The 17,684-nt window shown below is 37.2% G+C and overlaps 1 protein-coding gene across 1 annotated transcript in view; it reads right to left on the reverse strand.

Annotated features, from left to right (window-relative positions):
- Positions 1-6,977: 6,977 nt before the first annotated feature.
- Positions 6,978-17,684, reverse strand: part of LOC117780395 — a 112,127-nt gene continuing 101,420 nt past the window's right edge. The window contains exons 6-7 of the mRNA XM_034616910.1: positions 10,381-10,680; positions 6,978-9,684 (exon numbers count right to left, since the gene is read on the reverse strand). Coding sequence (XP_034472801.1) covers positions 8,222-9,684; positions 10,381-10,633 — 1,716 coding nt within the window. The 5' untranslated portion in view covers positions 10,634-10,680 and the 3' untranslated portion in view covers positions 6,978-8,221. The remainder of the gene's footprint in view (positions 9,685-10,380; positions 10,681-17,684) is intronic.

Genomic DNA, 17,684 nt, shown 5'->3' on the forward strand with positions numbered 1-17,684 from the left:
TTTAGGGATCACAAGAGGTTGCAGGAGCATGGACGGTTTGATTTCTCTTTCCTCCCATTTCTCTCGGTGCGGTTAATTAGATTGCTAGCAATAATATTGTATGACTGTGTCTGCATATGTGGTGTGTGTGTGTGTGTGTGTGTTGGGTTACCACTTAGATGGACGGAGAGGCATACGAAATGCAGCCAACTGCTGTGAACCACGTTTGAGACCGCAACTTGCATGCACATTGCCTTCAACACCGTGTACACACAAATATATGTTTGTGTGTGTACACTGAAAAAAAAAAACAACTTTTAAGATCAAAAACATTTCATTTTCAGACAACATATCAACATTAGACTAACTTTAATATGATGTTCTAAGAGTAAATTGTTGTCTCTATTTGATAAAAGTTGATTGAAACAATCTCTCTCTTATAATCGAAAAAATCCCTTAAGTTGCTCCCTATATTCTGCAGTGCAAAAAAACGGCTTTTGGCAATTCGTCGCAAGTAAATTTAAATTTTTTAACTAATTTTACTACTGAACCATAGGCAATGCACACATCATTAGAAAGGTAAATGAGTGCTTCGTTTAACTATAAAAAAATTCGAAAAAAAACACTATTTTTCGGTAAATTTACGCTTATTATTTTCGTGTTACCATATGGTAACGCTGGGAAGTAAAGTAAAAAGTAAAAAAATCTGTACCCTGTGATTCCCAGCGTTACCATATGGTAACAGCCGAAAAAATGGTCCTGTCGATTATCCTGACAAGGATGAACAAAAAGAAAGTCTTTTTCAGATTCGTCGACCTCAAATTTATCTGTCCGGAAAGTTTTATGAAGAAACACGAAAAATAGTTGCTCAGAACGTTTCGGGTTAAGATCAAATTACTAAATTACTAAATTATTAATCTAAAAAATCTTAAAATCTTAATATAAGAATAAAAATCTTAAATTGTTAGGAAGTATAAATAGGTACTATATCGAAACGAACAAATGGTGGCCCTGTGGCGTTTTGGTTAGAGGAGCCGCTTCAGTTGTGTGAGGCAGTAGGCGGCGGTTCGAATCCAACTCGTAACAAATTAAAATAACATTTTTTAAATTATTAAAACAGAACAAAATGTACGTAAATGAAAATTAAAAAAAAAAAATTAAAAATATAAAAAATTATTTTTTTTTTTTTTTTATATTTTAGTTTGAATTTTAAGAACATTTATTCTTAAAATAAAAACTTGGTTTTATTGAAAATGTTTTACAAATCAAGATGCGCTCTCTTAATTTAAGAATTTTGTGTTCTCGATGCATTATTTAGACCAAAAATCTTAGCTCTGAGACCAAAATCTTAATTTCAGAACATTTTTTTTTGTCAGTGTATGTATGTGTCAACACTTACATGCAATTAGCATTTGCTGTTTGGCTAGTCAGACATACACACACATACACACACATACACATGCACAAACACACTACAAGCTCTCATAATACGCAGCCAAAAATTAAGCTCCACACTCTTATGTAATATGAATCTACATGCCCCTTTTTACCCTTATGACCGACATGCCAATGTTTTGCTGAATGTTTCGTTTTTTTAACAAACGCGCTGATTGTTTTGTCACCTAACTAACATTGCAGCACGATGACATTTGAATATATATAAATACATAGTCGCAATTAAGCTGATATTTTGCACTCCAATTCAGGTGGAATTAGGCATATAAAATACATAATGATGTGAAAATTGGCTGTGACAAATCAATATAGTCGAGTTTATAGACTAGATTTTAATAATCTTGACTTTTAAAGTTTTCGGTTTAATAGACTAAAGTTCATTTCGATTTGTATTTTCTATCAATTTCCTATTCTTTTTATGGATGCTGGTAATTGACTGACAATTGAACAGCCGACAAATCAATCAACTCACCAACTCCACGGTTTTTGGCTAAAAGCTAAAAGCTTTCATAAAATGGTTGGCTCACTTTAATTACTTGTGAACCCAATGGGAAAACAAGGAATTCTCTGGAAAATATTTGAATGTTATATTTGTTTTTTTTTTAAATAGTACTTACTTCTTCAAAACTAAAACTCAGATTTAAATATAATATACAAATCTTATTTTTGAGAAATTAAGCATTGCAGTAAATTTTTGAGTAAGCCTTTTTTAATGTATCTGAAACTCTCACAGAATTTCCCGCTGGGTTTGTGGCTATAATTCCGTACATACACACTCAAATACACACAGAAGCAGAATGGCGACTACATATGGAAATTTCATCGTAATTGCACATTTTAATTTTGCACAGTTTTTAAGCCAAAGCGCTTAATTTTTGGATTTATGCACATGCATTATAAATAGCTACCGTCGATCCTACACGAGTTGCTAAATATAAAATACGAGTAGTTTTTAATTAGTATGCCAGCATTTCCATTTGTGAGACCATTTTGGCCACATTTAGCAAAAGTTGCCAAGAGAAGTGCCCTAAATTGTATTATTAATAATATATCGCTTTCTATACCCGTTATCCGCAGAGTACAACCGTGTATTGCACATATTTGTTGCAATATGGTAATACAATTTAAAGCAGTGCAAGACACTAAACGCGAAATTTTAAGTTGAAGGATATCAATAATATTTATTTATATTGAATGACTCGTATCTTACTACTGTGGGCAAAAATTACCGGGAATTTGCTCATAAATCAAAAAGTTTCTTTAATTTTTTCAAAATAATTTTATCCCCTTCAAAGTAATCCCCTCCCTACATTATGCACTTATGCCAACGTTTTCTCCAATCCTCGATGCATACCAAAAAGATTCACGTTGAATCTCCTCCATCGACTCGAAACGGTGTCCTCGGAGTGGTCTTTTGAGCTTAGAAAATAGCCAGAAGTCACACGAAGGTAAATCAGGCGAATTAGCTGGCTGCGGAACAATATGCGCCGAGTATTTGGCAAATGGTCACAAAGATCATGGGCAGTATGAGAGGGCACATTATCGTGGTCCAAGAATAATTACTTGTCAGCAAATAGTTCTGACCTCTTAGCTTCGCGCAAACGACGCATATCGCTCAAATAGTATTCCTTGTCGACAGTTTGGCCGGTTGGAGGGAATTCATAATGAACTACACCACGATAATCGCAAAAAACTGTCAACATGACCTTGATTTTCGAGCGACTTTAACGCGATTTTTTCGGTCTCGGCTCATTTTTAGCTCGATATTTGCTCGATTGATAGGTAGTTTCCATATCGTAAGCTTAGATCCAAGTCTCATCGCCCGTATTAATGCGTTTTATATTATCCTGATAGTCAGAAAGCATTTTTTCACGCACTTCCACGTGGCGCTGTTTTTCCATTAAATTGAGAGTTTTTGGCACCAAAATCGCTAAATCTACATTTAGCGTCGAACAAAACTAATCGTAACTTTAACACTAATGAATATTTTAACGTATTATTTTGCACAGAAGTTAATGACAGTAGTGCCAACCTAAAAGTACAAACATGTGTTCCAATCGGAATCCCAAAATTTTTTTAATTTAAATTTCCCGGTACTTTTTCCCCACAGGAGTATAGTTCAAAGTATGTAAGTATAAGTCAATGCGTATGGGTATGACAAGAGGCAAGCGCGGGCCTCATTTTTCAGGCCTGACACGGCCCGAGCCCGAAGCTTACAAATAAAAATGAGCAGGAGCCCGCACGACACATTTTTTGCACGGCCCGAGCCCAGCACGGCCAATAAAATAGTGTTTAATAATTTTTCAAACCAACAATTTTGATCTTCCTTCGTTTAAAACACTTCCAGACGTGAAAAATTACATTAAGATTAATATTTATATATGTAATTATTTCAAATTCTTATTAAAAACAATTTTTTATCAATATTTGAACTTAACAGTCGAACAAAAATCCAAAGACTTGTGTGTTTCGTGCTTTAAAATCAGGCACGAGCCCGGCCCGGCCCGACCGAAATGAGATTTTTAGGCCCGAACCGAAGATTTTTTAAAACGGCCATTGGTCCACGACGTCCGGCACGGCCCGTGCCAACCTCTAGGTATGATTAACCAAAACATTTCAAGTGTTTTTTATATAAATTTTGGGGAAATTGATAACAAGCAAAAACTTATGATTTATATATTTGGAAAAAGATGTATCTACAAAAAAAAACGTAATTTAATGCTAAACTCATTTAATAGTTTTTTGCACCATTTGTATTTTGGGCTTATCTGATAAAATGGATAGTTAAAAGGCCGGTATCGAGTAAACCGGAAAACGTTCTGTTAGGTCTAAACTCCATATAAAAAACGGTGCCATAAAGTGAAGTAAAATAATTTGACAACTATTTCTTAGAAAACTTATCCGCCGTAGGAAATTTCTGGTCTGCTCCATTCGGGCCCTAACAGACAATACATGTAAGACTTTCCACAAATTTAAAAAATTTAAGCAATACTTGTAACAAGTAGTGTATTTATTAAGTTTTTTTGTTAACATTTTGTGTGCCTGAATGGTTGGGCACCGAAGTGTCTCCAAAAAAACGAACGATCACAAACAAACTATCACGATCCATGACATTCGTAGGACTCAAATTGTTCGTAAGCAAAGCAATCGTGTCCGTTACTCTCCTATATGCTATATGCGAACTGTTGAATAACTAAACTAGACAGAGCAAGGGTACTTCTAAATTAAATCAGGCCAAAATCATGGCCCATAACCTGAAAGAAAACGAGAAGATTGGCCCAAAAGCCATAGAAATGCATTCTCTCTCTCCCTTCCCCAAAGTCCTGAGCAGCTTAATAGGTATATTTTCATAAAAGTATATGAAGGATATATAGGTTTACCCGTACTTAAAGCTGCCTCATCATGCACCGATGAGATTTCACTTAACGACTGACGCACATGCAAAACCGAATCAAGCTCTAAAAGAAAGGGTTGGCTTTGTCTCTATGACAGAGACTCGGACATAATTCTCAGTCTCAGTGTGTGTGTGTGTGTGTGCCCGCCCATATAAATAAACATAATCGTGAAACAAGGCAAAGGCAACTAAAATGCTCTGGAATTTTAATAGTTCACGTAAATGGTTTTTGTGGTGTTGGTAATGTTTATTAACCAAGTTAAGCGCCAACGTTGCGTTCCAAAAAGGACCTTCCTTGCCAGCCGGAGTCCTTCAGTGGAGCGTGTTTAATGCTCACTTAAGTTGCGTTTATACAAATTTCTTTGGCTCCAGTTGCCAGTTGCCAGTTGCCACCCAACATCTTCTCCCTCCCCCACTCCTCAAAAATACCCTGTAACTTTCTTTATACTTGACTTCCTTCCGACGCTTCCTAACGTGCACAACTTTCTCCCTGTGTTTGTGTATATATGTGCAATGGTGGCTTAAGGTATGCCTTGTTGTTGGTCTCTTTGGCCAGAGTACTAAGAGAACTGGGCTTCAGTTGCTGCTGTGTCGTCTTTGGCTGCGCGTTCCTCGCCAAGTTGTGCGTAAGTGGATTCATTTATGCCCCAGAATAAATGCTTTGTTGTTTACATTCTTAGAAGTTTTATATCTCACGTCTTGCCACGCTGGACGGAGCTGTAAGTGTAAGCAAAAGGATGCCACGTTTATGCCAAGGTGCCTGGGTAACTAACCATTCAACTGGAAAACGCTTGGGTTCTTTCCCAATTCAAGAGTGCGTCTGTCAGTCCTTTTCGCGTATCTGTATCTGTATTTGTTTGCATGCCTGAATTTTAGCTATCTTAAATGGAGCCAAGAGTACGTACTCTTGGCTGAAACCTGAAATCATCTGGCCTACAGCTGGATATAAGCTAACGGCGGCAATTAGTCTGTCAATGCACAGCTAAAGGACCATCTGTGTAACTGTAAAGAGCTTATCCGGTTACTTAAATGAATGCGACACCAGCGATTAAATATATTCCTTTGCGTAGCGTAAGCTTTTACTTAGGGTGAGACGAAACGGAGGGCTGGGTTGCTAATGCTTGGATTGTTCTTTAATCCTTTCATAGTATACATATTAATAGCTAGATCTTTAAGGCTGTTGAAAGACAGAAATGTTTTGAAAGACTCGAAAGTGATAATAATAAGGTTAACAGCTTTAATGCTATTTTTTTTTAAGTATCTGTTAGAAACTAATCGCAACATTGGTTAAACTACAACTAATGATCATCTTTAAAATATCTGTGAGATACAACAGGGAAATACGTCATCGCAATCAGCTGTTAAAATACAAAATTTTCTAATAAATTCCCAAGACGGTGTACAATTTTTAAAATTTTTATTTTTCAATCACTTGTTTTCATATCAATTGTTATTAGCTAGGCAAAAAAAAAAGTTCGGTTTCAATCATATAATTATCAACTAACATTAATACATTTATGTATCTATATATGTGTTTTAATAAGTATACATATATCTATATATCCATACATATTATCTTATATTTAAATTTAATGTTAGATCTCTCTGGTAGATCTGGTAGATCTTACGTGATCTAGTGCAATAGTTTAAGTATCTGCAACCTGGTAGACATCATCCCATGCAAATCAACGCTTATGCAAAATGTAAACAACTTTTGTTTTTTGTTTCAACAATGTGACTTAGCTGCTAAAATAATAATAATATGTTCGATATGGAAACAAAATCAATAGAATAAAAAAAAAAAATGATGTTTGATTACTAGATGCTTCAATTTATGTACAATGGAAAACCAATCACAAAACGAACTAGGCATGAATGAAACTTACAATTTATAGGATAGAAATAAGCAGGTATAAAGCCAAAGACAGGATGAAACTTTTAATAATTAAAACTTAGTTGGATTGAGCAGCTTGCAACATGTTGCAGATGTAACTGTTTAGTTTGATGATTATTATTACAATATTATTATTATTTCATTTGTATTTGTTTTGCTTTGCTTTTTTTTTTTTTTTTTTTTTTGTTTAACATATTCATATATATTATTACAATAATGTTTGTGTCTTTAAACAATTTAACTATATACAAGATATTTTTTTTGAGAATTTTTATTCTTTTGTTGCTTAGCATTTAATGATATTCGTTAGCTAAGTACAGTTATAAGTGGCATTTTATTAATCATTTTTTTCGTTTTTTTTTATTGTTAGTTTACTTGCAGTGCACAGTCCACAACAATACTAACTAATAGATAATATCAATTGAAATTTGTTTGACTTTCGCACAATTTGAATTAAATTTTTGAAATTTCTTTCAATTTCACACGATTTTGCAATTGTATCTAATTATTATATAATAAACATCATCAGTCTTGAACTTAGTATAGGTTTTCCATTATCTTCATCTTAATTGTGTCTACATGTGTGTCTGTTCTTTTCGGCTTTTCATTTAAATTTGCAACGTCTTTTGTGAATACTTACATACAAATATATGTATATAATCGATTTATACATTTAAATTACGATTAGTTATTTGTGTATGTGTGTGTGTGTGTGTGTATGGGTATGTGTGTGTGTGGGGATTGTATGTATATGTATAGTACAGTGCTAAGTTCAGTGCAGTTTTTCCGACACCTTGATGATAGTCGCTGCCTTTAAAACCCTAACACTACAATTTAAAGTTGAAGGCACAATTTTAAAAGTGTTTTCTTTCGCTTTCTATGTTCTTTGTTATTCTTGTTTATACACTAGCCATACGAAAGTGCGTATATATGCATATATATATTTATACATATATATATATGTTACGTGCATGTGTGTGTGCATTTATGTATAGTAGTTGATAAGGACATAAGGTAAGATAGAATGAAAAATAACTTTAGAATAATAAACTATTTAAATATACATATGTGGGGAATTACATATTACAGCATACTGAATACTACAAATCAAAAATTATATTAATAACTGTTATCATTATGGTAAAAAAAAAAAACACTTTTCTATAATACAGAAAATGAACAAATCGAGCTCTAGACAAAGGGGGAGTGGCTGGGTAGGAAAGGTTGCTGAGGGGTCGGGTTATTTGTTTTTTATGATTAGAGTTCATTTGCAGTTTCCGATGCGGCAAGGAGCTCTCTCTTTCTCTCTTTCTCTCTATATAAATTGATCTCCCTTCCTTTCTCTGTTGCTATGTCTATCTCTCGGTGTCTCTCCCTCTCTCGCTATCCATTTCTCACTAGACAAAAAACTCTTCGTTGCCCAATCCGCCAGCCACCGCTGGATCCACAAATGGGGCAGACGGTAGCCAAGGCCATGCCCAGCTGCCGAGCAGTGGAAATCACCGTTCCGTCGAATGGGTTGTGGCGCCACCGCCGAGGCCGCTGCTGCTGCCGGTGAAACCGGGTCCGCCACTGCGCCTGAAGAAGCCCAACGTCTCAAGGGTCTTGATGGTGCGTCTTATTAGCTCATCCTTGTACTTCCATATTGTCTTATCTTCGACCGAATGCTCACGATACTCCTCGCAGCTCTTCTTCAGCGTCTTCACACAATCGGCGCGATAATGCTGCAACTGAGCATCCTGTGTATCCACCGGATACGATTTGCAAACACCGCCCAAACAGCTTAGCGGAAAGTGATTGTGCAGCGTGAGCACACGCTCCGGATCATGGAAACACTTGACATACTGATTGGGCTTTGTGTAGTTCTTGGCGCGATGCACATGTTGCAACATATGCATATACTTGGGTATATCCTTGTGCCAGCCATGCTCATGCTGTTGATCATCCAGGAAGTACACATTGCGGAAGTTATAGCTGTGATAACCGTCCGGCTTAATTTTCAGCGATTCGGGACGCACCTTGTCCATTAGCTCGGACCAGAGGACCGAGTTGCCTTTGGGCATGATCACTTCATCGATATCCAGCAGGGCAATGTAGTTATACAGGTAGAGATTCTTGTAAAGGCAATCGTTATAGGGTATCACCTCGTTCTGCCTTTTGTGATTGGTCTTCTTTGTCAAGTAGAGATGCTGGAAGCCGGGAACATTCGGTTGCCCGCCAGGCAGCGTCAATGGGATCACCTGCACTTTGCCCTCCTGCTCGTAATGGCTGAGCACTTTGGTGATATTCGGATGCACTTGCAGATTGTAAAAATAAATCTTGTCGGCGCCCAATATATTCAACATCTCGATCCATTCGATTAAGCGTACGCTCAGATCATCATAGAGAAAGTCCAATCCCTTGACACAGACAGCAAATCCCTTCTTTTGATCATCCGGTGGTCGATTATAAATGACGCGTAAATTGTTTGTAGCCGTATCACATTCCTTCTCCACCATGGACACTGAGCTGGGCACAACACCGTGAAAGGGTTTCGGTATCTGGCAGGCAATCAAATATGGCTGATAGATACCCTGCTTGTAGTTGCCCCATTTGTTGTACCAAATATACTTGTACTCAAATGTCTTCACAATAAACGGCTCCTTCTGGCCATCGAACCAAAACTGACAGTACGTTTTCACCTTTGGCTCAATGCGATCGATCATGCCCAAAATTCGCACCGTCGGACCCAACAACGATGTGCGTCTTATGTCGTAATAGGCGCCAAAAAGCTGAAATGTTCCATTCGATGTCCGCAGCGTTTGCCAATAGATGTTATTGAACTCCAGCTCAAAGATGGACGGATATTTGGCACATGTCGATGACTTTTGCTGCAGAAAGTTCTTGTTCTTGCTCCAGTAGGCAATTGGGAGCGATGGTATTCTCGATTCCACATCTCGCACCAGCTGATCATCGTCCATGGCTGCATTGAGAAGATAACCATTAAAAAATTAAATCAAAATTTGGCAGGTTTTAGGTAGAGACCGGCATGAATGTATTCAAAACGGAGTACACTTTTGGCTGCACTCAATTCAAGTGAATGCATAAGAACAGGGAATAATACCGGAAAAGATACCAAAATCGTTAACCGAAACTAATCCTTTCATTTTTACGACCAGTCCCTTAACCTAAATAAATTCTTTTTTAAGAAACGAATACCGAAACGTTTGTACCGGTAAGGTTTTGGTAAATTTATACAAAAATTATTTATTATTTTCTGTAACTTATCTTTATATTGAAAAGTGAAAAAAACTTTTGACTTGTAAAGTTGTTAGGTCATTTTTAAACCTAATGTCTAAATTCATTTTGTGTCAAAGTTTATGCAAGCGGTCTCTCCTTGCCTTTTTTTTAATTAAACATTTTTAATCTCAAGCTTCAATATTTAATCAACTTTTTATGTCATAATTAGTATACACCAGGAGCTCACAGAGCTCATCATGTTTTTCCCCTTTTTTTTGGTCGAGGTACACTGGTAGAAAAGAATTTAGTTCTGTTCGATAATATTGAGAATTAAATTAAATTTGGGTATTTTTGGTTACAAAAACCTACTGTACCCGTTGTGTAGTGTAGTAAGTTTTGAATAGATTTGTGCAGGTCTTTAGCTTCAAGCCCCACTTACCTGTGCGATTGTCGACAAGTATCTCGCTGGGATCAAAATGATCAGTTGTAGTTGAAGTTGTCTCCGCATAGCGTAGCATATCTTTTTGTAACAAACTGCGTCCGTTGATGGGCAACTGTTGATACTCCTGTGGCACCTGGTGATAGTCCTGAGGCACTAGATTTGTGCCGTGCATCTTAAATAGTCCAATGATGACAAACGACCACACGCACAGCGAGAAAAGTATCTTTAATATGACTTTGGAGTGTGCCATTGTTGCAAATTGTCTTATGTCTCTCTCTGTCTTAGTTTGGATTGGCTCTGCAAAGGAAAATAAAGAGATCACAATCAACTATATGCATTAAACTCTGTTGCCTACTTTTAGGATACATTCAACTAAAATTTAACCCTCATTGTTGGCAAATTGCTTTGCATTTCTTATCGACATTGCCCATTTTATACACCCCCTTGCTAATGAAATGTCGTCATTCATTTTTAATATGGCGGCCAACCGCTCTGCCATTTCCGTTTCCCCTCTGTCTTTTAGCCAGACCCACACGCAAAATGTCAACTTGAAAATTGCGTGTAATATTTCTCACACAGCAAAGACAGCAAAGGGAAGCCTCTGAGGCCAGACAGTCGTCCATCTGCCCTTTTGCCTAATGGAAAACAATCTAAACCTGCCTCTGTGTGTTTGGGTGTGTGTGTAAAACTGTTTGGTTACAAGGCACACACGCTCGTAAATCAGTTGACTAATCGATAAGTGGGGGAGTCCAGGTCCACCGCAGTAAACTTATCGTCAGTTCATCGAAAGGTTATGCTGATAAATGTGAACGCCTTTTGCAAGACCATCAATGGAAATACTTCTAATATTAGCATCATTTATCGTTGCATTCAATTAGTTAGTAGCCAAAGTGAATCGACAAATACAATAAAATTCGATATTCTTTACTGATCAATTCTACAAATTCTTAACTTTTGCAGATATCTAGTCCATTCATTAAAATATTTTTTAGACCCCGTACTTAAAAAAGTACAGGGGTCTGCCTAACAGGCAGAAGGAGGCGTGGCAGACCCTATAAAGTATATATATATCTTGATCAGCATCAATAACCGAGTCGATACAGCAATGTCCGTCTGTCTGTCCGTCTGTCTGTCTGTCTGTCCGTCTGTATGAACACCAAGATCTCAGAGACTATAAGAGCTAGAGACACCAAACTTGGTATGTAGGTTCCTGTATATTGCAAGCATATCTAGTTTCAAAATTTGGCTACGCCCTCTTTACCGCCTTAAAATCGACATAGAAAATTGCATATCCAAATTATAAGAGCAATTTTAAAGCTAGTGACACCAAACGTGGTATGTAGATTCCTCTATGGTGCAGCCAGATCAAGTTTGTTTATTTTTTGGATCGGAAATCAAGTTTTAGTATGAAAAACTTTTTGTTTTATGAGATATCTTTACCAAACTGATACAATACGTATCTAACTTGGCTTTTTATATCCTGACCAAAGTTGATATCATAGAACCGATCGGGCGAAAATCAAGCCTTAGTATGAAAAAAAACTTTTTTGTTTTATGAGACATCATAACCAAATTTATAGAATATGCATTTAAGTTGGTTTTATACATCCTAACCAGTTCGAATCGATTTACTAAATCATATAGCTGCCTTTGAAACTAGTAGTCGAAACTGTAAAAAAGCATTCTGCAAGGGCGTCAAGTGAGCAAAATATTTTAGAATTTTTAGCAGTTTTAGCTTTAAGTACGGGTCTCCGACAGTCGAGTATGCTCGACTAAAGCACTGCGAGCGAAACGAGTTTATACTACAATCGATATGTCGGTACGAAAATGAATAAAAACAGATAGCTGAAATCGATATCGTTTATCGATCAATGCTTAAATTGTTCTTCAGTCATGTCAGACAGTTTGAATGACTATAATTTATATATGAATGGTTAGCTAAAAATAAAAAACATCAATAGGCATTGAAAAGATTGTTAAACAACATATGCATTTTCTTGATTTAGTTATCGATTCGATTAGTCACACATCCAAAAAGTTCATTGATCAATCTCTGCCAAACATGCCGCTTAATTGTCTAAAAAACACCAACTTTCAACATTTTTGATAATTTATTGATAAACACAACATTGATCAGTAATATTTTTTTGAGCTGCACATTTTATTTACAAGGGTCAACTGCCTGTGCTACCCAAAGTCTCCCTTCTCCGCTCTCTACTCTGCTTCTCTGATCTCCCTCTCCCCTCCATTGACATCATCGTGGTCTGGTTGCACGCAATATACAGTAGCTCCATCGTTTTGCCATCTCCATCTCCATCTTTTCATCTGACACAACACTTTAGGCGACAATCTGTTTGTCTATCTACGCTTTGTATCTTTGTGCTTGCTGCACGATGTTGACGTTGACGTTGACGTCACAGTCACAGTTGGTAATGGTGTTGGGTGTTGGTGTTGGTGTTATGTATGATGGCGGACCTCTAATATTTATGACACTGCAAGGGCTTTACACTCGTTCGTTTTCATGCGGGGGGAACCTCGAGTCCACAATTGCGTGTGCCGACTGCTGACCTGCCTCGAGGCGCTTTTTGCCGAGCGATAAACAAAAGGCGTGCCCCTTGGCCAGCGACAGTAGCAGTTAGGGATGCACATTTGGGTGAAAATATCGTTGACGATGTAGACCGATGTTTTCTTAATATAAATCAGTGTTTCATGACTCGATGCATTGATGTTTTAAAATCTATTTCTTTACTCTTTTTTACTACGCTGTTTTTATAATATTAAAATAATGTTTCTTATGGCAAAGTAAACACGTAAATATTTAAGTAAGTTCTTGATTGTAGATCACTTATTTAGTTCGATTGTTTGCTAAATCAAAAATTGATCATCTACACTTAATTTTCCAAATGATTTGCAATAAAAAACTCTTTCTTTGATCATACATTCAACTGACCGATGCTATAGTTAAACATGGAATTAAAAAAAAAATAAAATTTGCGAGTATAATCGAGAGCATCCGTGTGTGTTTTTTACATCCCTAGGAGCAGCAGCTGCGTCCCATTCATAGCTCAATTTTGTCTACAAATTGCACATAGTGGCAGTGTCTGTGGCAAATGGACGACAATGGACATTGGAGGCTGCCACAGTTCCAGACAAATGGGCGACATTTTTGACTCGTTCCATTCGTCTAACTCGGTGTCTGTCCCATTCTCTGTCTCTGTCTGTTGTGCACTTTCAATTGATGTAGCTACACTGAACAAAAAATTCCAGCAACTTGAAATAAAGCTATGCCAAAAGTTGTACGATGATCGCGGAATTTCTTTAACCGAATCCAAATTACTTGATTGATTTCGGTAAATATATTGCACATATATATATTATAGGAATTGGTTATGTGAATTAAATATAATATTAAAGGCTGCTTGTCTATGTAAATGCTAAGTTTTAGCTTAACATTTAAATACTAAAGTCAGGATGATATTTTCGTTCTGTGTATGTGTGTGTTTGTGGCTGTATTTGCATGTCCGGTTCATTTTCTTTGGTTACTGCCGTTGCTCCCTCCTTGCCCCTTTTAGGCCACTAAGCAGTTTGTTAGCCTTGCTGCTTAAGCAGCTCTGTGCCATAGACAATACCCTGGCGAGAGTTCTGGGCACACCTGAGACGCTTCTATGATTGCCTGCCTCTGGGATTGGCCATTTCAAAGGCAGCAGCAGCAGAAGCAACGGCAGGCACTTAAAATCTTTTAAAGACCCTTTCTTCACTACACACCCCGTGTCGACCGCCCGCAGCTTTAATGCAATTTTTACATAATCAAAAACTTTGTGCAACATTTGCAACACAGCCGAAATCAAGCAAATGTAAAGCACACACACACAGAGAGAGAGAGAGAGAGAGAGAGAGAGAGAGAGACATACGAAAACTCACACAGTCACACAGAAACTGAAAACAGTCCCTAAGCCAGGTCGCAGCCCGGCAGCTTACAGTTTTTACTCAAGTGTTTTCCATTTCATTTGCATGTGCCGCAAAAACTTTACCAGCAAACTCACAAAATACACACACACACACGCACACACACAAGCTCACATACAAAGACAGTCGGAGCTGGCGAAAATTATACAAAATATTTTGCAACATGCTTTCAACAAGCTTCTCTCTTCTCATATATATTCTTTTTGTTTTTATTTCTATATTCTTTATTTTTTACCTTTTTTGTTTTTGATACATTTTTGGCAACAAACACACACACACACACACACACACACACACACACACACACACACACACACACACACACACACACACACACATCCTTTGAGTTGGCTTTCTGCAGGACTTGTGAAATATGCAGAAACTATCTATTCGTATCTATGGCAGTGTGAAGAGCGTGTGTGTTTGTTTTTGTGTGTGTGCTGGTGTGTATGTGTTTTTATTTGTGCCTGAAGTTGTTATAAATCTCTGATGATTTGCACTCAACTCATCTGAACTGCATTCAAAACTTAAGTCAACAGTTGCCATACCCTCTGCATAAAAACCCAGAAATGGGGGAGATACATTCCTCATTTTCCACAATTTAAGCAAAGTAACGTTTTAATCTACGCACATATTCATTTCCACATTTATTTTCTACAAAACAAAATCAGTATATTACTTTATTTATATTTGTAGAAGATGTTACTGAAGTATAAGGTATACTAATCAAACTATAATAAATTTGGTGCATTGATAAAATTGTTTGATACAATCGTATATTTAATTTATTTTAAACATATTCTTTATAAATATGATTGAATATATAAGCATTGTCAAAGTTGGATAATAATGTTATTATATAGCACTCTCCTGTATATAACGAATTCTAGAACTGTAAAAAAAAAAACATTTTACGATTATTTTCTAAGAATTGGATCAGTTGAAAGGCGAAACCCAAAAATGTCGATCATTAATCCGGGAGCCTCTGTTGTGTGTCTGTGTACACTTAACCCAAATTCATATCGAACAACATGTCAGGCATTAGCATTTACAAGGTAAAGCTGGACTCGACTTTCTCGTCAAGCTTTTAGATATTTCAAGCACAGTTCTATGTATCTGCTATTGATTTGGGTCACTTCGCTACGGTTATGCCATGTATTTTTTTTTTCATTCTATCTTTTGGCTACCACAAAAAATCATTTGCTGAAACAGCAGCAAGTGTTGTACTTGTTGTTGTTGTTGTTGTCGCTAATTTGCTAGGCGAAACAGGTTCGATCTGTGTATCGCTTGTGGCGTGTTCCGCAATGTGTGTCGCGCCCAAAAACTCAAATCGTAAATATATTTTAATGATGCCCAACTATTCAACTACTTATTCAACTATTTAGATGGACAGACGGACAAACGGACAGACGGACAAACGGACGGACGAACAGTCGCCTTTCAAATTGGGTCAATGAGCGTCAATGACTTTTACAATTTTCTAGACGCGTTCTATCGAGGGGACTGTCCGGGTTAGTGTTTAAACAATTAAGAATGCTCAGCTCGCGGTCGGTCTGCTTTTGAGATTCGATTAGCAGCTGCTGCGCAGTCGTGGCGTCCATTGATCTCCACTTGTGACTCCGACTGCGACTGTTCAACTAACGGAAATGTGTGTTGCGCACGCGCAAAAGCCACCAAACGAGTCTCTATTCAACTCTTTCCCTCTCACTCGCCCAATCGCTCTCGCAGTGTGTATCTTGCAGATACTATACTTATTCTATAGACCGACTGCACTGAGTACAGGAAATGCGTGTCACAAAGCATTGTTGCTAAGAATTTCTTGGAAACAGCTCGACAAGTTTCCCATTGCTGAAATTGCAACACAACACTCCCCACCACCCTCATCTCTCTGTCTCTCTGTCTCGCTTACTCCTTTTACACATCCACCAGTCTGTGCAGAAATATTTTTAGAATTTTCTCTTTTTTTTTTTCGCTTGCGCTTCTTTCCATCTTTTTTTCCCCATTTAATTTGCGCTGCAACTCAGAGATCCAGACGACTGGCATTGGAACTGATCGGTTGCTGTCTGGCATATAATCAAAGCTTATCACGCCGGGCCGCAGATGAAGAGTGCAGCGAAAAATACTAAAATAGCGCCGAACATTTGACACCCTGTATTTAATTTTCGACTGATCGATTTGTAACCGAATTTGATCAGAAAATATACGACAGTTAAAAATAACACAATTTGCGATGTTTGCTAAAATACCTCAAATAAAAAGTTCATTATCGACCGATCGTACCTGTGACAGCTATATAATATAGTGAATATAGTAAATTTAGATCAGCTAATAATGCTTTACACATTTCGTAAAAAGTGTATAATACCCCCTGCAAGTGTATTAAAGGGTCTCAGACCTGCCACAGGCTACATCTGTTGCAGCTGCAACACAGCCGCAACAGCACAAAGGCGTTTCATTGTTTATTTTGAGACAAAGATGTGCTCGAGGCTGAATGAAGGATGGCTGCAAAAAGAGCTGCAGCATCAATTCGCTGCAGTTGTGGATGCCACAGATCGTGTGAAACTTATTTATGCCTTGCTACTCTCATATTTGCACTTGCAACACATGTGCACACAACAGATCCATCAAATGACACCAGTTGCAAGTCGAGTTTGATCATGAAATTCCTCTGCAGTGTTGAAAAATGTGTTGTTAAGCATTCATTAAAAACGCAATTAGAGTATTTAGTTTTAGTTTTGTAAAACGTATTCACATTCTCAGATAACTCTCGTAGGCACGGCCTTGAAAATAATGAAAGATAATTCCTTTCAGTGTTGAAAAGAAACGAAACTGTCAATAATAAATCGATTCAAGCAGGCTTATTTTATGTGCTATACAACACTATACGGCTATATTTTTATTGCTTCCGCAGTCATAATGAAGTAATTGTGGGCTTACTTTATTTAAATGCTGTCAAATTTTTATTAATACATTCAACTGATGAGGGACAGCTGACGATGCTGGAAGACGAACCCGTTTGATGGGTTTTTTTTATTAAATTTTTTTTATACATTTATAAAGTTCCAATTAAAATTCTTTGCATATACAAATTGTGAGTTGGCATTCGCATTTGGCATTCGATTGAATCATTTATGTTCGGTAGTTGAGTGTTTAATAGATCATCGTTGCGGCAACTTAACTTACAGCAGCCTCACATTAGTGGCCGTTGTTGTCACTGATTGGCTTTTATGGCAGCTTTCTCGAATCGCATAAAAGATTTATAAGACCGTCAAAAGTATACCCCCAAACTTACCATCGTCGTTAATATTTATTATCGATGCGATCCTCAGCGATCT

Source organism: Drosophila innubila, chromosome X (assembly GCF_004354385.1).
Source record: "Drosophila innubila isolate TH190305 chromosome X, UK_Dinn_1.0, whole genome shotgun sequence".
Taxonomy (NCBI): domain Eukaryota; kingdom Metazoa; phylum Arthropoda; class Insecta; order Diptera; family Drosophilidae; genus Drosophila; species Drosophila innubila.